At 35.6% G+C, this 21,763-nt stretch overlaps 5 protein-coding genes across 5 annotated transcripts; 3 read left to right on the top strand and 2 right to left on the bottom strand.

Moving 5' to 3' along the window:
* Positions 1-1,941: 1,941 nt before the first annotated feature.
* Positions 1,942-3,705, bottom strand: LOC125598047 (cytochrome P450 94B1-like). The gene has a single exon (XM_048772417.1). The coding sequence runs from the start codon at positions 3,621-3,623 to the stop codon at positions 2,085-2,087; it is 1,539 nt and encodes a 512-aa protein (XP_048628374.1). The 5' UTR covers positions 3,624-3,705; the 3' UTR covers positions 1,942-2,084.
* Positions 3,706-8,423: 4,718 nt separating this feature from the next.
* On the bottom strand, positions 8,424-12,209 carry LOC106405303 (CBS domain-containing protein CBSCBSPB1). Its single transcript, XM_013845873.3, has 15 exons — positions 11,986-12,209; positions 11,685-11,827; positions 10,865-11,036; positions 10,659-10,791; positions 10,413-10,583; positions 10,251-10,329; positions 10,046-10,159; positions 9,890-9,956; positions 9,694-9,799; positions 9,564-9,622; positions 9,371-9,480; positions 9,171-9,286; positions 9,010-9,095; positions 8,832-8,921; positions 8,424-8,740 (listed from the first exon to the last, which is right to left on the bottom strand). Exons 2-15 carry the CDS (start codon positions 11,822-11,824, stop codon positions 8,555-8,557), a joined length of 1,629 nt encoding a protein of 542 aa, XP_013701327.2. The 5' UTR covers positions 11,825-11,827; positions 11,986-12,209; the 3' UTR covers positions 8,424-8,554.
* Positions 12,210-12,823: 614 nt separating this feature from the next.
* Positions 12,824-14,789, top strand: LOC106405292 (gamma carbonic anhydrase-like 1, mitochondrial). The gene is made up of 2 exons (XM_013845864.3): positions 12,824-13,267; positions 14,219-14,789. The coding sequence occupies exons 1-2, from the start codon at positions 12,886-12,888 to the stop codon at positions 14,593-14,595; spliced, it is 759 nt and encodes a 252-aa protein (XP_013701318.2). The 5' UTR covers positions 12,824-12,885; the 3' UTR covers positions 14,596-14,789.
* A 194-nt stretch (positions 14,790-14,983) lies between these two features.
* LOC125598039 (egg cell-secreted protein 1.4-like) lies at positions 14,984-17,224 on the top strand. The gene has a single exon (XM_048772411.1). It carries the CDS (start codon positions 15,364-15,366, stop codon positions 15,694-15,696), a length of 333 nt encoding a protein of 110 aa, XP_048628368.1. The 5' UTR covers positions 14,984-15,363; the 3' UTR covers positions 15,697-17,224.
* Positions 17,225-20,284: 3,060 nt separating this feature from the next.
* On the top strand, positions 20,285-20,875 carry LOC125598051 (extensin-1-like). Its single transcript, XM_048772421.1, has one exon. The coding sequence runs from the start codon at positions 20,285-20,287 to the stop codon at positions 20,873-20,875; it is 591 nt and encodes a 196-aa protein (XP_048628378.1).
* The last annotated feature ends 888 nt before the right edge of the window (positions 20,876-21,763 follow it).

Below are 21,763 nucleotides of genomic sequence, written 5' to 3'. Positions count from 1 at the left end.
ACTCCATCCACTACAGCTGACCTCTCTAGTCTTCTTCAGTTTTGCTGCTCAGAGAATATTGTGACTTCCCTCCAAGCGCCCGTCACTGCATTGGATATTCAGGGCACTTTCTTCTCCCTTCCAAAGAACAAAGCGCCAGGACCAGATGGCTACCCTGCAGAGTTTTTCACCGCGCACTGGAAGACTGTTGGAGACGATATGATCAAGGCGGTTCAGGAATTCTTTGTCTCAGGAAGGCTCTTGCAGCAATGGAACTCTACTATTATTACCCTCATCCCGAAGAAGCAGAATGCAGTTTTGATCTCCGACTTCCGGCCCATCTCTTGCTGCAATACCACTTACAAAGTCATCTCAAAACTGCTTGCAAACAGACTGAAGAAAGTGCTCCCTGCGGTGATCTCCAACACTCAGTCAGCGTTTATCCCAGGAAGGCTACTAGTCGAGAATGTTCTTATGGCTACGGAGTTGGTGAATGGGTATAACTGGAAGAACATCACCAAGCGATCCTTGCTCAAAGTCGACCTAAAGAAAGCTTTTGATTCATTAAATTGGAGCTTCATCCTACTCATCCTTCGTGTCTTGGGTTTCCCTGAATCCTTTGTCAGCCTCATCGCACAATGTATCACTACCACGAGGTTCTCGGTCGCGGTAAATGGTGAGCTTGGTGGTTATTTCAAAGGCGCTCGAGGGTTAAGGCAAGGGGATCCTCTCTCGCCTTATCTATTTGTCCTTGCCATGGAAGTCTTTGCTCAAATGCTTAATAGGAATTTCCTCCACCAGGACCCTCCCGACGAGAGCGTCGTTACTCCAAGACCGAAACCACCGTAAGCGGTGAGGTCGAATCCAGAGCTCGGACAAGGCAGTCGTTGACAGGTTGGCGAAGAAGAGCGAAGGGAGAACACTACGAAGGACAAACAGAGGCTCCGGCGCCGGCACAGACGCTCACGCGCCGGCCGCGCGCCGAACCCCAAACAAGATCTCTCTTTTCTCTCTTTTCTCTCTCTATAAATTAGATTCCGAAAAAATAAGAATGTTTTCACTTTATCATTTATCTTCCCACGCCACTACTCTTTATACAATACCCTATTTTTATAATAGTTTACTAAAATCTTTTTGTTGCTTTCAAAAGTATTTCATCTTTTGAACCTAAAATTGAAAAATCACATTTACAGTTGTCACTTAGCACATTTAAATAAATTAATTTCGGACAAACAAAGACTTGTGTACCTTGATTATTTTAACAAAACTTGTATAGGACCTACATTGTTATGTATCTAATTTTCAATCCAATTAATTTCTATCTTCTTTTGGCTAACCAATCCAAATCGTTTCATATCTCGTCTGTTGCAATATCGCATTCACTGTTTATAAAATGGAACTATTAAATATAATTCTTATCTACAAGGGAAAGACAAATCAAGAACTCAAATACAATTACTTGGAAAACTAAAGCTGAAATAACTTAAGAAATTCAAACAGAAATAACAACAGAGAAAATAAAATTTCAAAATTACGAACTCTGAAAAGAGCATTTGCTATCAAATTAGTTTATTTCTCCCACTTGTCACTTGCAGAAAAAAGATGACCATTGAAGCCAATAATTTAATAACATGGATTTGAATGTAGCCTAAAGATGACAGTATTGAGATTTGTGTGTACGTGTTTTATTGGACAAAGGACAATATTGTGATGTGCTTCAGTTCCATCTCTTCGCTGTATGAACCAATCGTTGCTGTAATCTGCCCCATTATGTCCTACTATTTGCTGGAGTCTTATCAATTTAAAATATCTTCTTATTATAATTCATTCATATATATACTTTAACAAATTATACATTTCAATTTCTATAAAAATCTAGATGATAGAAAAAATACACCCACAAATTGTTTATGTATAACTGATTAATATAAAGTATATATCCACTTTGATAAGACGACAATGTTGATTTATAAACAAATCTATTCACAAGCAAGAGCTGTGTAAAACTGTGAATCACACACACATATATTAATTTGATTTAATGTATAAACCACACATTTTACATATTCGTCGTATATTCTATAAGGACATGATGACTTGATTAATTAAATCGGGACATCACTAATGCTTTCTCTCCTCTTGATCTTCACCTTTAGCCCACCAGCCATATGAGCCGTTAGAAGAGGAACAAATACCGGCCGGTTTTTGCAAACCGTTATGATCTCAAACCGACTCAAAACCGAACCAACCACGTATTTCATCTGCATAAACGCCATTTCTTTGCCTATACAAACCCTTGGTCCGGCTTGGAATACTGGAAACTTGAACGAGCTCACACTTTTCAACACCGGTTTTGTACCGTAATTTAGTTCTTCCTCAAACCACCGGTTCGGTTTAAACTCGTCCCAATCTTGACCCCACACGTTCTCCATCCTTCCCATACCGTAAGGGAAATAAGTAACTTTATCTCCTTTTTTCACGTGTGTCCCGTCCGGTAAAACGTCGTCGTTTGCTGCATGCTTTGAGTCCCAAGCCACTGGTGGATATAGTCTCATTGCTTCGCAGAGACAAGCTTTCATGTAACTCATTTCTCTCAAATCCTCAACTCCTAACCCTATCGGTCCCTTGTTTGTTACTTCTTCAAGAATCTTCTTCTCCATGGTAGGGTTCTCACTCAACAGCCAGAAAAGCCACGTCATCGCCGCCGAGGTAGTATCCCTTCCCGCCATGATAAAGCTGATCACTGAATCTCTCACTGATTCCTCGTCATGTCCGGCCGCGAGAAACCTAGACAAGAGGTCTAGCTTGTCAGATACGTTACCATTAATTTTGAGACTTTTCTTCTTGGCCCTGATGATCTCGGAGACGGACATGTGTACGGTCTTGATCGCTTCTCTGAGCTTCCTTTCGCTCCCTACGTTCAACAAACGCTTCAGCTTCCACACGGCGTAAACCGGCTCCGTCGCACGGCGAGCGCTGATCGCCGCCGCTACATCAAAAGCCTCGACAAGAACCGGAACGGGTCGGGTCAAATCAAGACAATCCGGATCCCAACCTAATGAAACTTTGCAAACTACGTCGAAAGCAAAACGTTTCAAGATCTCCTGAAAGTCCACCGTCCTTCCTCCGTCGCACTCCGCGGCAGCGGAGGAAAGCACGGGAACAAGGCGGGTCTCGACTTCTTCACGGAGGATCTCGAAAGTGAACTCCCTTAGGGAACGCATTGTAAACTCGTGGCTCGCGAGTTTTCGCTGGGAGCTCCATAACTCACCGTCAGAGTTAAAGATTCCACCACCAAGTAGGTCTCCGAGGAGGTCGGTGAAAGGTTTTCCTTTAGGGAAGTTACAAAAGTTTGTTTTGAGAATATGCTCAACGTTTTCGGGGTTGGCCGTGACAATGGTTCGGCGGTTGAGGAGCAGTTCTACGGTGATGGTTTGAGATGGAGAGAGGCGGAGGAGGTCGGTGTACCATTGGAGGAGACGGTGGCGATTCTTTTTGAAGGAGAGGATCGAGCCAATGAGTGGATACGACTTTAGCCTTGTGGAGGACTCGGTTTGTGGTCTTAGGGCTTTTGTTGAAAAGGAGCAGATTAGTATAAACCCTAATATTAGAAATAGGACGAGAACTGCGGTGAGAATTTCCATATTTGGAGTTCTTTGTTTCTTCTTCTGGTAATTTGTATTATGTTTTTTTTTTTGATGTGTGTTCCTGATATGTATAGGAACTATATATATATGGTAAGGATTAATCATACAAGTTGTGGCTCCGACCATATTAGTCCAGAAAACGACATAATAAAAATGATTATTACATTTTTATATTCTGTCTTTATAGATTTAGATCTGTTTTAGCCATACATATATTTGTGACCTTTTAAATTAGGTTTATCTGGTATAGTCTGATCAATCCTTACGAACACATTTTACTGAGACAGAATAAAATAACTCAGAATAAATAATAAACTATTAACTAATCATATAAATAAATTGACATATAAAAACGTTTTTTCATCAAATATTTATCAAATCACTTACATAAAAAGAGAAAACGAAATAAAGGAAACAAATCATATAACTAATCACATATCCAACAGAATAAATCATTAAATATCGACAACAATAGAAAAAAGACATGGTGCAAGATATATGCACTTGAACTGACACAAACACGTGATTCATGATGCAAAAGTTACTAATTGAGCTGATAAAATATGCTTTACAACAGTGAATTAGTATATCTTTAAAAAAATTGATTGAGTGCAAGTACACAACGCCTCACAAAGTGGATCCGTCCCTAACCCTCGTATCGATCGACATAAACAAGTTGTATAATAAGCAGAAGTAGAACCCGCTAGATTATTTTTCTTTACCATTTTTACGCTGATTTTCTTTATCTTATATATGCCACTTCCAAAAGAATACAACAAAACTGGAAAATGTGCATGGTCGTTTATTTTGTTGTCAAACGCATAATTAAGCTGATAAAGAAAATATTGAACCACATTTATATTAGACGTCGACGCAGCAATACAATCACTCATTGACCCAAAAAGAAATAAATAATACATAGATGTGAAGGACAAGGACAAGCCAGTACCATTAGCACTGGTGGCCAAATCTCCAGCCGAATTTTCATCAGAAAAAGTAGACACGCCTCAGACACTGAAACTACAAAACGTTTAATTTGTTTTTTCAGCTTTCTAAATTTATAACTTAATGAAAAAATGATAAATATATGTTACATCGTTGAATTTAGTGGTTTTTGATTCTGTGAAACACTTAGGACTTTTTCATTCTCACTCTATTTTTTCTTTTAAAATTGAGTAAAAATGAATTTTGAGTAATAAATGTTCTAACTCAATTCAATATCTTATTTCATAATGAAGTTTGCTTCATAAATGGAGTAATCCATTTTTTGTTTGTTCATCATTCTGAAAAATAGAATAGAATTGTAGTATTTTTATTCAGTATTTACTTTTACTTAATTTTGGAGAAAAAAATGAAATTTTATATTAGAGATGCTCTTAGCAGTGTCTCTCAAATCTCAAGTTATAGTCTAGTATATATTTGATGCCAATAGAATAATTTATTTTCGGTGGTAAGGTTATTGGTTGCACGTATTTACAAGCAACCTGTAATTATAAAATGAATAATGATATAAAATCAATTCGCCACACTGGATTAGCACTATAGATACTATTCTTTTAGAATCTCGTTAGCTTCATAAGCTAGTTTAATTCAAACCCCCTAGTAATCATTAATTAAGTCCAGTACGTGATGATATAAATGAATGATCTGTCAGCTTTGTCAAATAGTGAACTTTGATTCTTAGGAGATCCTGTAGATTTGTTGAATGAAGGAAATATCAAATATATAGCTATATTCTATGCAAGAAACATTTGTTTAGTACATAGTGGAACTGGTCTGTGCAGTGTGTAGTTTGTTTAATGAGAAGAGGTTCTTTTAAATTCGGATCCAGAATTGAACACAATCTTGATAAGTTTTCGAATTATCTCTTTAACTAATAGTTCTTAAATTTGGATTTTACATTTACGTACAACGAAATAATTTGGACAAGATTGTAGGTTTCACTGTTCGAGTATACGCCAATATAAACATGGATGTGTCGGATAAGATCAAGCACATAGATGAAATTCCTCAGCCGAAATATTAAAAAGCGAATAATTGCAAGATATTATTGAACTCAGAAGAAAAACAATAAATATACACTTTTTGTATGACTACCGACTACTAGTTATCGAACTGATTAGCATCATTATTGTGCACGTGGTTCTCGTGTTGAAAGTTGAGTTTTACCTCATCAAGAAAAAGTCAGAACTAGACTAGTTCCACTGACTTCTTTTCAAGCTCGTGTTTCCCAAAATCATCCGCGTGTTAATAAAATCTTACTCTCTCCTTCACTGTTTTTCGTCAACACTCTCTTTCATCTAAAATTCATCTTAAGGTTTTGATATACGTATTTTATTATTCATTTAAAACACAATATTTACTATTATTTCATGAACATAATTCGTAATGATAGAAATTAACTCTAACCATAAAGCAAGAAAAAGCAGCAAAACATAGTATTTTTTTTTCCAAATTAAAGCTGAAACTTTTTTTTTGTTTTGGCAGATCAAAATTGAAACATTTTATTGAATAGGAATATATATATGTTCTTTGACACAATTAATATTTTAAAGTATATGGCATGAAAATACAAAGAACTTTTGTATTATATAATAAGATCGAGTCACAAGTGCATGCATAGGTTAAAAAGAGCGATGCATCAAAACTATTGGTAAATTTGTATATGAAATATGAAAAAAAACTACATTAATAATTAACTCATATGCAAAATATGGGAGATTGATGTGAGCCACCTGCTCACATAGTGACATAAAAACGGCGCCAGCTAGAGGATTGGATCCAATAATTTCATAACCATTACGACAAGTCTCCACTTATTAAAAAAATTGATCAGATGTATCGCTCAAGATCACTCTCTTCTTCCTTTGATTTGACAGACTATTATTTGTCTTTATGAAGGACAAATACCAAAAAGAAGTGCCATTATAAGAATATTGAACGTGTTATCTCTGTATACTTCGATCTCACAATTTCATTTTGTCATTTTCACCGTCTAAAGATATTCATAGCTTTTGAGTTACACGATTTTTTAAACTAATCAAACCTTTTGCTTATGATGATGCTAGAAGTAGACGTTATTCTTAAATTTTTTTGGAGAAATTATATACTTCTCAGTTGCGGGTCAAATCTTGTTTTGCCTTATTCTCCTTTGCTCGATATTATATTATGTTCGTAGTCCAAATTACATACAAAATTCATACAATACTTATATATGTAATGTAGTATTAATTATTTTATGGGAATTAAACTATCAACCATTACACATTTGGTTTATACCACTACAGTCTCAAAGCCAAAACCAGAGAACAACAATAATTTTCATCACTTTTTTTGCCTAACAGAAAACCTCTGAAGATATATATATATATATATATTCATTAACAAGAGCGTTTGCTCAATCTTCAGTTGGCATCCTTCAGACGCGCAATGAGCTCATCCTGCGAGAGACCAGTCAAGTTTCTCAACCGATCAGCGAAACAAGAGAGAAGCTAAACATACCGGAAGCAACATCATATAGTGGAAAACTATATTCTTTAAGATATTATATAGTGAAAAATGTTTTTTGACTTGCCTTTCTTCCTTTTGTTGGAAGGCCTTTCTCCTTGAGAAGGGCACGGAGCTTCTCCACAATCAAAGACTGAAAGTCTTTTTCTCCTGTACCACTGCTTGACCCTTCTGTGAGGAAAAAAATAAAACATAATAATAAAGTGAGCTGTGAATTCTTCAAAACTGGAATCAGATAGTGATGATCTAACCTTGTCTAGATACATTAGCAGGTCTTTTAGCTGAGCTGCTGTCGTCCAGAGCCTTATTTGCAGACCTAGGATTAAGAGAAAGTTTTAGATGAACTAACCATTTTTGTAGCTAATAGGAGCGAATGAACAATACTCTTTAACAGAGGAGAAGTTTAAGCATAAGTGGAGTGCGGTTGTTACCTCTTTTTAGAACTAGAATCTCCCTTTTGCTTCTTTAACGAGAGAGATCTGATTAGTATGTTTTGCTGGTTTGTGTGGTAAATATCCAAAAAAAAATTGGTCCAGCTATTTTTTGGACAATTTAAGTAAACCACTTCAGATAATTCAAGTTTTTCAGTTTAAATATCAGATAATTCATGCTATTAACATAAAATATCATATAATATATTTCAGATAATTTTTAATATTTTAGATAAATATTTGGATAATTCGATTTTTCAAACAATTCGATTTATAAACAGTTTTTAAATATCTGGTTATCTTCTTTTTTTGTCCAGCAACATAAACATATATCTGGTTGTCTATAAATTTAATACAACTAATATTTTAAAATATATAACTTGTATTTTAGAAATTTTTGTATTCATTGAGTTTTGGTTCATTTGGTTCCAGCTCAATTTTAGATTTCCGATTTCAAAAATATAGGATTCAGTAGATTATTTATAAAACTGATAACATTTCAAAGATTGAGTAGGACAAGAAGATATGATTCACAATTTGCAGCTTTACAAGTGTTCTAGTACTTGCTTCAGAACCATGAAAATATGGTTAATAGTTTCAGTCATCTAGTGTGGTTTAAAGTGTTCAACGTTCGTGAATGCAGGAGATTACAAACAAGAATGTTCATGTCAAAGAACTTATCAACAAGTTTGGAGAACTTATAGCTGATGTCTCAACATGGCAAAGCCCTTTTTCTATTTGAGTGTTTTTTTTTCTTGCAATTGTGTGATCAGTTTAGACAAAAGATTCTAAGCTTTTGTTCTTCAGTTCCTCATTTGATGAGATAGTGCTCTATCAAAAAAATGAAAGCTCAGAAAAAAATCTCAAACATGAATTTGTATATAAATATTCCAGACAAAATCTTCATAACCTCTGTCTATACTGTATTGCATCACACTTTTTTGTTTGTATCGATCTGTAAGAGGACTTTGATTGTCCTATATTGAGAAGTCACTGTCCGGCTCTCTTGAGATAAGCCATAAAACCAAGACCAGCTACTAATGCTGCACCAGCTGCAACTCCACTGTAAGCAGCAGCCCAAGCGTCTGTATGTACAAACTCCATTGATTCTCCTGATACTTTTGCTCTTCTTCTTCCTTTACCTCCTTTTGAATCATCCAAATATAATCTCAGACTCTGCAATTTATATAATGACCCAATCAATTCAGATTGCAAAAAAACTCACAAGGGTCTCATTTTTTAATATCTTCATTTGTAACTACTTTACCTTCCAGCCAATTGATTTGGCATGGTCTATGGCTGCTTGAAGATCACTATCTGAAGCCAACAACACTTTATCATGGTCTTCGTCTTCATACTGCAGATTATAACCATCATCATAACACTTCAACGGAGACAAAAACAGAATTGCATCATTGTCTTCTGGAATAAGTTTATATACATACCAAAATTTGAGGTAAGTTGTCTGGATCGATATCACTCCCTACTCTCTGAAGGATAGCGGTTACTACTTCTGTCAAACTACGAGTGTCTGCAATTTAAGAACCAATCCATGTGAGTATTCACACAATAGCAAAACTGTTTACTTGCTTGCTTGCTTGCTTACCACTAATGAATCTGTGCATTCTGTGGTTCTTGTCTTCGATCTTGAAAGAAAATGTATTTGCCAAAGGGAGTGATCTCCCTGTCTCAGCTTCAGAAGCAACTTTCAAGGAGCTCTCACTGAAACCAATTGTTCCCAACAAAAGTCAGCTCAATTCGAAATAAAAACACTTTTAGCGGTTAAAGCGAGTGAGTGTAAATGACCTTCTCGTGTCCTCATCTTCCTCATTAGGAGATAACTCCATTGCCGAATCCCAAAACTTCTGCATCATCGTGTTCGTCTCCTCATTACCTATTCCCGCAGTAGTTCCAGCCTGATCACACATCAAAACACACTATTAAAAAGACGTCTCTAGAAACAAGAGAACCCTGAGAAGTTTTAAGAAATAAGACTTACTGTGGCGACAGCAGCGTGAGTTACATGAATTACATCAACAACTGCAACTACATCTCCTTCTGCAATCATGAAAACATATTTGTAAGTGTCTTCATAAGACTTGTGATCCAAAATGTAACAGAAACTTTACCTTTTTCTGTAACAGGAAGGTGTAAGAACTTCCCCTCGTGCATGATGTGCAGAGCTTCAACGATTGGTGTGTCAACTGACGTAGATTCTGGATTCTCAGTCATAACCTATGCATTCACCAATAAGAACAAACGATTAACCTCGAAACTTGAATAATAGATAAGCTTGAAAAAGGAGACTAAATATCTTAATCCTACCTGTTCCACTGTAGTCTCAGATGGAGGAAGATTCTCAGCCACAACTCGCATCAGTATATCCTTAGAACTATATAAAATGAGAAACAAAGGAAAGACAAGAGAGTTCAGTCACTTCATAATCTAGTTAGTATCTGAAGGGAAGGTGGGAGAACTCACGTAAAAATCCCTCGAAGCTTGTCCTCGACCATCACAACTGCACAGCTTAACTGAAACTCAACCATCTTCTTTGCTACAGTCAACACTGTATCGTCTGGTGAGACTTTCAAAACCCTGAACAAGCACACCATTGTCAAAACTTAAACACACTCAAGAACGTTGTAATAAGAAATCTAATTAGAAAAAAAAGGAAGAGATTACCTACTTTGAATCATCTGGTATAAGCGTTGACAAAGAAGGTCTAAACATCCGGTCTCGTAGCGTCTCAATGAAGTTGTTAGGAACTACATGAAAAAAAAAAAAAAAAAAATCAACATCTAAAGAGAAAATGAGATGTGAGTAGTAAAGGTTCAGTTCCTTCGCCCACCTGAAGTGTTTGTTCCCCAACTTCTTTCAACACCTTCAACGGCAGCAGCTATTGCTTTACCTTTCTCAGCTGCCCTCTCCATACGAGCAATCGCATCGTACAGACACTTTGCTATATCTAACAAAGCAATGACTTCGCCGTTTTCAACAACAGGCAGATGTCTGAATTTACCTGTACGGTTAAGCAAAATCAAGAATCTATAACGCCAGGAAACATCTTAACTTCAAAAGGCAAACAGCTACAAACCTAAGACCATCTTTTGAAGAGCCTCAACAGCAAGTGTTTCCGAAAGAACAAACATTGGGTTCCTAGTCATAACCTTGGAAACAGGTGTTTCCTCGACATTAATCTCCTGTGAGATCACTCTTGTAGCTATGTCCTGAAAGAAAAAAACCCCCAATAAAAAACGATGCATAGGATCAACAAGTATAGTAGTGTTTTCAAACCTTTACCTTGTCAGTGAGAATCCCACAGAGCATTTCGTTAGAGTCAGTCAACAACAAGGCGTCAACTTTGCGAGACGCCATTCTTTTACAGGCTTCGTAAATAGTTGTAGTTGCAGGTACTGTAAGAGCTTTCGATAGCCTTAAACGTTTGACAGTTCTCTCCCCTCCTGTTAAACCCCTGCAGCCATATCAAAATGATCACATTAGCTTCAATGAAAAGAAACAACAACAACAACTAGGACTAGTTTACTTTACTTGTTACCAAAGGAACCCAAATCATGCCTGATAAATCAACATTACAACGCCAACACATAAACTAAAGAATCCTAAGGAGACGGGCCAATTCTGAGATTTTAGAGACTGTATGCAATTTAGTAAAAGATAATTTTTTTTAACAAATTTGGATGGACTTTCATGTATGCAATTTTTTTTTTTGAATTACCAGGAGGTTACCGAACCCCTAATCCCCGAGGTCCGAAACCAAATATTAGTTTCTTCCTACGGAACTGGAAACCTCTGACACAATGGTCAGGGTCCTTTCCAATTGAGCTAATGACTTCTGGCAAGACCGGTCCTGAGTTATGCTAGATGAAATATTCGCAACAGACTTCCAAAGTTTTTGAAAAAAATTACATACAAATAAGCCCCAATCTTACATAGACACGGCCACGGCCCCCAAAATCTCAGGGCCGGCCTGACCTCTGGTTATGTTCGGGCTATAGACCAATGTTTCACTTGTCTACGCTCCGGACCGGCCCTGAGGAGCTAAAGGCTTCTTGATTACTACGGTTTATATATAAGATTGAGACTGAAGGAAGAGACTTACAAAGTGGAACGTGAAATATTAAGAGATCTCCGGCCAGTGTCGAGGCCTCGTTCGCTGATGTCCATGGATTTGTTCTTCCCGTGCAATGACGAAGTCGTGACGGTTAAGCTCCGTCTCGATGACCGGTCTTGGTTAGCCATTTTCTACAGTGGTGGAGAATATAGAAGAAACCAAACCTTTTAAGAATCGTCAACGATCTTATGAAAATCGATTTAGTTAGATGTTAACCGTCTTGTGAGATCGACACTAATCAAAGCAAACAAATGAAAAGAACAAACACGTGGAATCAACACGCTATTACCAGCCGAATTGGTCGGGTCAACAAATCACGGGTTGGAAAAGTGAAGCTCACGAAGTTGGGGGTTAAGATTAGTTCTCTTTCTCGTTTGTTCGAGAGAAGGATTGACGACGGAACAGAGATTCTTTCCCGGGAAAGTGATGAGAGAAAGGGAAAGAAATGTTCTGTTAAAACGTGCAATCGGATTCTTTGATTCCGATGCCTTTTTTGCGAGTTTGGGTCTTCTCTTTCTTTCTCCTTTTATTTTGGGAAACTTTTTATCTTTGGTAATTTACGATTCTATCCTCGAGATTTGCGACCTAATGACGCGTGAAGCAGTGATTTGTTTCCCGTTTCGGAAAGGGTGTTATGGTCATTTGTGTATCTATGGTCATATTATTACGCACGAGTTGATTACATTCTGGATTTCATTTAATTTTTATTTTGTAGTTGGGATTGTCTTTACTCTTTTTATCAATTCCTTGAGATTTCGTCTACGACAGAAATTTATAGCTGTTTTTCCTTGCATCAGACCATTTCAATCAGGAGACTGAATAATGTTCAACCTCATGGTTTTGAAGAGTCTCATATATGTATAATAATAAACTTACCCGTTTCATATAATGTTCATAGTTTTTATTAGTTTCCTCGCTCCTCATCGTTGAATTGTCAAATTAGTTTAGTCACTCATAACGATCAACGCAACCAACCAGAGACTTCCTCATCTGAAACAAACGACGCCGTTTCTTTTATTGGGCTTACAGTAATTAGGGCCAGTAAAATCATATTTGTAACTAGGCTTACTCTAATCAGGCCCATCAAAGCCCAATTTATATCTCGTTTAGTTTCACCTGAATCTCTCTCTCTCTCTCTCTCTCTCTCTCTCTCTCTCTCTCTCTCTCGTTGATTCCAAAATCCACAGCAATGGCGACTTCAATAGCTCGATTCTCTCGAAGAGCTCTAACTCCCAACCCGATCCGTCGCTTCTTCGCCACTTCCGCGGCGCTCGCGACGAACACGGAGGCGCCGAAGCCAAAACTGACTGTATCACCGTCGCCGGATCGTGCGAAATGGGACTACAGAGGACAGAGGCAGATCATCCCTCTGGGACAGTGGCTTCCCAAGGTAGCCGTCGACGCCTACGTGGCGCCCAACGTGGTATTAGCCGGTCAGGTCACGGTCTGGGACGGCTCTTCCGTGTGGAACGGCGCCGTTTTGCGAGGCGATCTCAACAAGATCACTTTGGGGTTTTGCGCGAATGTTCAGGAACGGTGTGTTGTCCACGCCGCGTGGTCTTCACCAACAGGTTGTTGTTCTCTTTGAGTTACTTACACATTGTCTTTTGCTTGAAGGGTCTCGTTTCTGTGTTTAGCTTCTTTGAGGCTGTGTTTGTGATAGGAAATGAAGAATCTTTACTGACTACATATGCTTGAGCTTAGGTTCGAGAGTTCAATAGAGTAGCTAAACACACGGTAGATACATGATGGATCATCTTGTGTGTATATGTGATAGGAAATGAAGAATCTTTACTGACTATATATGCTTGAGCTTAGTATTGAGAGTTGAATAGAGTAGCTAAACACACGGTAGGTACATGATGGATCATCTTGTGTAGCATACCTAGTAGTTATTTGGGGACAATGTTGAAGTAAAGGTTATGACTTTTTGAGAGGATTATGCAAAGGATTTGGCTTTCTGACTAGAATAGAATTATATGATGATTAAAGTCAAGAGCTTGGCTGTTTGCTCCAAGTTTTGAGGCAATGGGTCAGTGTTATAGAGGGACTAGTTTTTTTTTATTAGGCTCTCTGCTATGTAGGAATGTATTTGGACTTGAGGACACACTAGCAGTATCTATTGTCACTATAGGTCTACTTCTTGTCAAGGGCCAGAGCATGTTGTGGTTGTGTATCACCCTTTACACTATAGTCTTTTCCTGAAGATCTGACTTTTTGACATGGTGATGATTCATATTTTGATCCTACGGTTACCGTCTATTTTTGTTTTTTTTTGCTCTAAGTGAAAGCAGACCAGTCTGTTTTGGTTAGGCTCTCTGCAATGTGGAAATGTATTTGGACTTCATCACACACTATTCAATCATGTTTTAGGTCTCTAAAGGTCTACTTGTCAAGGGGTAGAGCATGTTTTGGTTCTGTGTCACCGTTATACACTATAAAGTCTTTACCTTTATTCTGAAGTTCTGGTTTTTGATAATTATGATTCATAATTTGATTTTGGGGTTGCGGTAATTTTTCAGGATTACCAGCAGAGACGTTGATAGACAGGTACGTCACCGTGGGTGCATACAGTCTTCTAAGATCATGTACCATCGAACCAGAGTGCATCATAGGGCAACACTCGATACTAATGGAAGGTTCATTGGTCGAGACCCGGTCAATACTGGAAGCTGGTTCGGTTGTGCCACCGGGAAGAAGGATCCCATCAGGTGAGCTATGGGGAGGCAATCCAGCAAGGTTTATAAGAACGTTAACTAACGAAGAAACCTTGGAGATTTCGAAACTCGCTGTAGCCATCAACCATTTGAGCGGAGATTACTTCTCTGAGTTCTTGCCTTACTCCACTGTCTACTTAGAGGTAGAGAAGTTCAAGAAGTCCCTTGGTATCGCTGTTTAGAAGTCTCTCTAGAAGCTTTCTTTTGTGGGTTTCTTGTGCTTATGCCTTTCCCTATTGATTGCAATAAGTAGCTGAAGAACATCAAAAACATTCAAATGTTTCTCTCTATTTTTTTTTTTGTTTCTTTGTAAACTGATGTTGGCTGGATATTGCCTGAGTGATTGATAATGGCGAGAACTTCTTGTTTTGTTGTCTATGGACAAGCTAAGATTTGCAACATAAATAAACAAAACAAATGAATGAAATTAAATGGTTTTCTCGTAATTTGGGTTGGACATGGCAAAGAACATTGTGAAGAAATATATTCAATTTTTTCACACAAATTAAGAAAATAACTGAAGTTCAGTTATGTTATTAATAGTTAGATATGTTTAACCAATGGCTTTTTTAGAATTGATATCAGTGTTAAAATAGACATAAAATCGTATTAAAATTTTAAAGTGATATTTTGTCTAACAATAAAAAAAATGTCAAAATGACACTTTTTATCAAACAAATGAAATATGGAAATAACTACTTGAAACGTTTTACCATATCTTGGACAGAAAATGAAGTTTGTCAAACAAAAATTACGTAAATATGTTACTCAACATGGGTTACTTGAGAAATCTTTAAATCAGTTCCGTTGCATGTTGTGTCTAATCAGTTACGTACGTTAATAAACCATTTCTCATTCTATAAATACGAAGTTTCTTCACACAGCCAAACCACACAAACATCAAAGTGAAAAGAAGAAAGAAAAAGAAAGAGATAAGACTGATTAGAGAAATGGAAAGCAAATCAAGAGCTATTGCCTCCTTAGTCCTAGTTGTAGTCTTAAGTGTTGCAGGTTTGATGACTCCACCAGTTGTAGTAGCTCATGAACAACCACCTCAGTCTCCTATCAACATAGAGAAATGTTGGTCATCTATATTTAACGTCAATGGGTGCGTACTCGAGCTCTACAGATCAGTATTCTCCGGAAAATTTGGCAATGTTGGAGTCGCATGTTGCAAAGCATTTTCAACCATTGATGCTAACTGTTGGCCTCATATGTTTCCATTGAACCCGTTCTTTCCACCTCTTATCAAAGACAATTGTGCACACATTGTTCTAGAGTGAAGTAGAACATCGTTTAGCTTTAGAAAACTTTGTATTCATGTTCCAAGTCTTATGAATGTCAAATAAAATAAAATAATTGTTTTCGTAGAATCCATTGAAGATTGTGCTAAATTAGTAACTCTATTTTTTTCTCTTGGTCACGAATATATAAAAAATATTACATATGAAGACTGAACGATTTATGTATCTATTTACTTGTCATTTTTTTTTGCTAACATATCTATGTACTTGTCTCTTGAACCAAAACGTGGGTTAACTATATAAATATAAAAGCTAAATTCTTAATAATAATTCAAGAAAGTGTTGTGTTGGTCTCTTTAAATTGGATTTCGTAGAAAACAGAATGTAAACTAACACATCAATCACCAGGTAAACTATGTTCTGGTACATGTAAACATGTCACGTAAATGTCGATGAGTATTAAAAAAAAAACTAGTGTAATTGTTCTTACATAACCCCTCTTGTCACGGCCTGAATCCTATAATCAAAGGTCATACAGTCATACGGACAGACTCATGTGGTCTTTGGTTGTATCCTTTTAGGCATATAATGAAAGGATTTGATTAAATGAATCCAAGAGGTTGTGTATAGTATTTTAAGCTCAACGTACATAAATGTTTTAGTGACTGATCACATAATTTAGGACTCATAAAGACCAAGACAGAACTGTTGTCGTTTTTAGTGACTGATCACATAAAAAGATATTGCATTGTTGAACTTAAGAGTAACTTTTCTTGAGGAGAAAGTTGTTGTCGCTGACCAACTCGATTCCCATGAAATATATAAGCAAAAATGGAAACATATTTCACAAAATGTGGGTTTTATGAATATATCTCATATTAATATATTTCTTTCAAAAACTGAATCGAGCTAAAACCAATGTACCGGAATAAGGGTTTTCAAGTTGGTATCATAAACGAACCAAATTTGAAGTTATAGAATGTAAGTGGGTCAATTTTTTCATAACTTTCACATCTCCCGTTTCAAAAGTCAACAAGAACACACTTGATGACTTACAGTTAAAACTCAAATTAATGTGGGAATATTTAATACATTTGAACCTGGATCGTGAGTTACAGTTTGAAACCAAATTTATTATTTATATGTTACACTTCTACTTATTAAACAAATTCTTACTTCCTGATCTATAAATTCTAGGTTTCTTCCGATATTCAAAACCATCTAAACATCTAAAGTACAAACCAAAAAGAAAAATATCTAACTATAGAAAGAAAGATGGGAAGAAAATTTATTGTCTCTATGATCATAGCCATAATCCTTTGTGCTACTATTTCTGTCACTCAAAGTGAAGCTCAACTCCAGAAGCCACTGACGATTCCTGGATTTTTTGCCCCTGGTTCACCTGTTGATCTGATAAAATGTTGGTCGTCTCTCTTCAGTGTTGAAGGATGTGTACTTGAAATCTCTAAATCAATTTTCTCAGGAAAATTTGAAAATGTTGAAGCCGCATGTTGCAAGGCATTCTCAACCTTAGACGCAAATTGTTGGCCCCATATGTTTCCATTGAATCCATTCTTTCCACCTCTTCTCAAGGACAACTGTGCTAGCATCATTCCTAACTTCTCAGCACACAATTGAAACCTTAGATTTGTAGTAGAGTATTCTCTAGCTATAAGAAGTTTTATGTTTAATTGTTTTTTTTTGGCGAAATACGAACTTATGTCTATCTTTTGACCATGAATATCCTCAATAATTTCAAATCTCTTAGTAATTATCGTTCATAAGTTTTAACTTTGATTGGGATTATGGTGACAGTAACACACAAAGATAGGAATCGAGACAGATTAAAACTGAAGAATGTGATCTAAGAAAAATCTACGTGTTAGACAGAGTCTCGGTGTGGAGGCTTTCATCAGTAAGACTAACAGAAGGTAAGTCAAGTTAAAAAAAAAATGAAGCTGCGTCACATGAGACACGTTGAAAATAAGCTCATCGTTATCTTTCTTCCAGTTAGAACACAAGTGTGGGGGAAAAAACACACAAGTGTATGTGATCGAAAGATGCTTCGTTAACGTAACTATCAAAATTAATATCAACGTAAACAAGTTTCCTGTAAGGACTTACGTTTTATACTGCGACTGAGTTCGTACAATTCTTGATGCCTTAATATGAACTACCCGCACGCCCGTGCGGATGTATTTTTTTTGAAAATATGATGCTATTTGATTTTTATGTCACTATTTAGGATTGAGCAAAAAACTCGAATTCGAATAATCAAACCGATTTCAATCCGAATAAGTAGTACTAAATTCGAACCGGAATTGATTAAATATCTGAATTATTCAAAATTTTGGTATTTGAAGAACTGAAACCTAATCCGATCCGAATCGAAGTATTTTGGGTATCCAAAATAGATTTATATACTTATATATATTAATTATTTTTAGATTTAATAAATATAAAAATATCCATGATATATATGATACTTTTAAGTTCACATAAATTCTTGAAAATATATACAAATAATCAAACGTAAATATCTTAAATATTTAAAAAATACTCAATACTCCAAAAATACTTAAATAATTATTAATTCTCTATCCAAATATTTAAACCAAACCTATTTAAATTGGTTATCCAAATCCGAACCAAATCCTCAAATATCTGAACTGAACACGAAATCCCAAAAAGACCCGAAAACGAACCCGAACGCTCATCCCTAATCACTATTATATATATATATTCTATATGTGTCATCATAGGTTACAAAATATGTGTTATCATATAATTAATCTTATTTTATATGTACCATCAAATAAGTTTTCTTATAATTAATAATATTTTATACGTACATTCATATAAATAATCACATATATTATATTTTAAAATTTAATGTGAAATATAAAAACCATAATTTAAGTTAGTGTTTGAAATTGGGCTTTGTAATGTATTTTTTTTATATATATTGAAAACATTTTTATAATAGTTATTGGAAAATATGCTAGTAAAATCAAAATTTGAATGAATTTTTGATATAAATCAATTTTAAATTATTATTTTGATTTGAATATATATATCAAGTAACATAGACACATTACTTTTTAATATAATGGAATGAAATTCCAATATTTTTAGTAGTATAAGCCCATTATTTTTTTTCTAACTTACTGCTATCCATGTTTCCAAACATTACTATTTTTTTAACTACTATCCATATTGCCAAACAATCTCAATGTGTACTTTAACTTTAATAATATAGATATTATAAGTTTCTGAAATAAAGTCGAATTTGAAATTACATTAAATGGAAATTTATACAACTATACTGTATGATCTGAACAAATTTAAATTTATAAACCATACCAAGTCATAATTAATTAAAATATTTAATTATAATAAAAATAAAAATGATCAAAATTTACTATTATTTAATATAATATGTAAATACAGTTTATGTTATTTAAAAATAATAGTTTATAAATTACTCCAAAAAAATTATCTATAGATTTTAAAACTTATAATAAAAGTTAATATCTAAATAGTAATTAGTTTTACCTATAATTTTGAACTGATTTAATATTATGGATGATTTTTCATTTTACATACTCTACAGCCTAAATAATAAAGATGTAGGAATTTTTAATATATATATATATGATGTTTTAAAACATATATATATATATATATATATATAGTTTTTTGTAACTTTTGATAATAAAAAAAACTGCTGACAAAAGAAAACACTAATTATGACTGGCAAAAATTAGTATAATTTTGATGTAATCTTTAAATTTTAAAAATAAAGTTACATCATGATTTGTAAAGTTTGATGATTTAAAAATAAATAAAGCTAAAAGGTAAGATAAAAGGCTGATTTGAAATTATGTTAAAAATGGAAGTATATACTATATAGTTTGAACAAAATTAAATGTATATATAAACTAAACCAAAGATTAAAAAAACAAATATATAGTCATAGATGATAAGGGTTTTAGCCAGAGCTCCTTTTTATTGCTAAGAAATTGTTTTAGCCAGAGCTCCTTTTTAATAATAAAAAGGCATAATAAATGTTTATTATATTTTTTTACCAAAAAAATGTTTATTAAATTTATTCAAAAGTTAACAATAATTAATGTGAATGAATTGATAAGCATCTAAGTAAAATGTAGCAAATTAGCAATTCACTCAAACATTGATTATCTTTATTCAATAACTTAGCATTTCACTAAAACACTAATGATCTTTATTCAATTTAGAACAATGCACGTAACCCTCTCCATGTACATCTATATAAAAAGAAGAGAACCTTAGCCTTTGTCATCGTCACTTAACAATCTAAATCACTTGTAAACGAGAAAGAAAATATGAAGCTTATCTTCTCTGTCGCTCTCGGAGTCATTGCATCTTGTATGCATCTCTCTCTTTCCTTTTTTTAATAACCAAAAGTTTACACATACCTCGTGCATGATACTATTTTCTATACATTTACAAGAAAACATATATAAATGATCATTATTTTCAAACTATAATGAAACATCATTTTCTGATGAGTTGAGTTATTGGTAATTTATTTTGTTTCTTTATTGAAACTGTTGTGTGTGTTGGTTGTGAAGGTTGTGCGAGAAAGATGCCGAATAAGTTCCCCCAATCTTGTTATAAGACTCCTCCGCCACCACCACCGATGGATGAAGCAAGAGAGCTGTCCACGGAAGAAATTATGATCCCCCCACCTTGCTATAATACTCCTCCACTGCCATCACCATTGGATGAAGCAAGAGAGCTGTCCACGGAAGAAATCATGTTCCCTCCACCTTGTTATAAGACTACTCCACCGCCACCACCAGTGGATGAAGCAAGAGAGCTGTCTACGGAAGAAATCATGTTCCCCCCACCTTGTTATAAGACTACTCCACCTCCATCACCTCTGGATGAAGCAAGAGAGCTGTCCACGGAAGAAATCATGTTCCCCCCACCTTGTTATAAGACTACTCCGCCGCCACCACCGGTGGATGAAGCAAGAGAGCTGTCCACGGAAGAAATCATGTTCCCCCCACCTTGTTATAAGACTCCTCCACCGCCACCACCGATGGATGAAGCAAGAGAGCTGTCCACAGAAGAAATCATGTTCCCCCCACCCTGTTATAAGACTCCTACACCGCCACTACCGATGGATGAAGCAAGAGAGATCTCCACAGAAGAAATCATGTTCCCCCCATAAGACTCCTCCACCGCCACCAATGCAAGAATACTGATTCGTCAAATATATAAATGTGATTGACAATTTGTCTTAAACTTTACCTATATAATTTGAAATAAAAAATTTCATGTGTCTTGTTCTCTTGAAAACATAAAAGAAACAAATGCGTTTGGATTAAGAACATGCATGCATACGAGACAACAAGATACACAGAACTAACAACGTGAAGACATCTTTCACTGCTATTTTCTTCCTTCTCCTCACCCTCCTCCACTAACAAGCTTCTTCCGATCTCACCGTGGCAGAATACACCACCAAAACGTAACTCGGGAAGTTCTCCAAGAACGGCGAGCTATCTGCGTTAGGACAACCAAAAAGGGAGTCACTACGTACCTACCAGCGAAAAGAAAACCTCCAATAACTTCCTGTTTATTCAGTTTGGACATGATGTTTCTAAGCTGAGAAGATACATCACTCAGTGATGCTTCAGCCACTGTGAGGTCAGGGATGTAAACTTGGAAATGGTCACCCGTTTTGATTCCAGCGCCTTTGACTGTTAGATACTGTTCATTGGCTCTGATCAAAACCAATACAAATAAATAAACTTAAATGGGTTGAAAGGAACTGATCATTGTTCAATAATTTTAGGCGGGCGTCTAAACTGAATTTTTTATATTTTAAAAAATTTGCGGACTAAACCGATTTTTAGAACACTTCATGTAATGAAACATGTGAATATTTACCCAGTAACTTGATGAAATACAACTGAGGCCATGATCTTTGGCTTCTGATCCAAACCAACCGAGTATTATCTTCTTTTTATCACTCCAATGTAGGGATCATCAGCCTCAGCCTCCTATCCACATATTTATTTAAATGAAAGCACTTTAAAAATAAAATAGGAATTTA

The sequence above is a fragment of the Brassica napus genome, unplaced genomic scaffold, assembly GCF_020379485.1.
Source record: "Brassica napus cultivar Da-Ae unplaced genomic scaffold, Da-Ae ScsIHWf_1616;HRSCAF=2230, whole genome shotgun sequence".
NCBI classification, from domain to species: domain Eukaryota; kingdom Viridiplantae; phylum Streptophyta; class Magnoliopsida; order Brassicales; family Brassicaceae; genus Brassica; species Brassica napus.
This window is presented reverse-complemented; position numbering and strand designations above follow the sequence as displayed.

Excerpts from the sequence above, each read along its gene's own strand:
- LOC125598039 (XM_048772411.1), top strand. The coding sequence starts at position 15,364 with ATGGAAAGCAAATCAAGAGCTATTGCCTCCTTAGTCCTAGTTGTAGTC.
- LOC106405303 (XM_013845873.3), bottom strand. The coding sequence starts at position 11,824 with ATGGCTAACCAAGACCGGTCATCGAGACGGAGCTTAACCGTCACGACT. Across the intron at positions 10,160-10,250 it reads CTTATACCAGATGATTCAAA|GGTTTTGAAAGTCTCACCAG; the intron begins GTAGGTAATCTC and ends GTGCTTGTTCAG. Across the intron at positions 9,623-9,693 it reads CCTTCCTGTTACAGAAAAAG|AAGGAGATGTAGTTGCAGTT; the intron begins GTAAAGTTTCTG and ends TCATGATTGCAG.
- LOC106405292 (XM_013845864.3), top strand. The coding sequence starts at position 12,886 with ATGGCGACTTCAATAGCTCGATTCTCTCGAAGAGCTCTAACTCCCAAC. Across the intron at positions 13,268-14,218 it reads CGCGTGGTCTTCACCAACAG|GATTACCAGCAGAGACGTTG; the intron begins GTTGTTGTTCTC and ends GTAATTTTTCAG.
- LOC125598047 (XM_048772417.1), bottom strand. The coding sequence starts at position 3,623 with ATGGAAATTCTCACCGCAGTTCTCGTCCTATTTCTAATATTAGGGTTT.
- LOC125598051 (XM_048772421.1), top strand. The coding sequence starts at position 20,285 with ATGCCGAATAAGTTCCCCCAATCTTGTTATAAGACTCCTCCGCCACCA.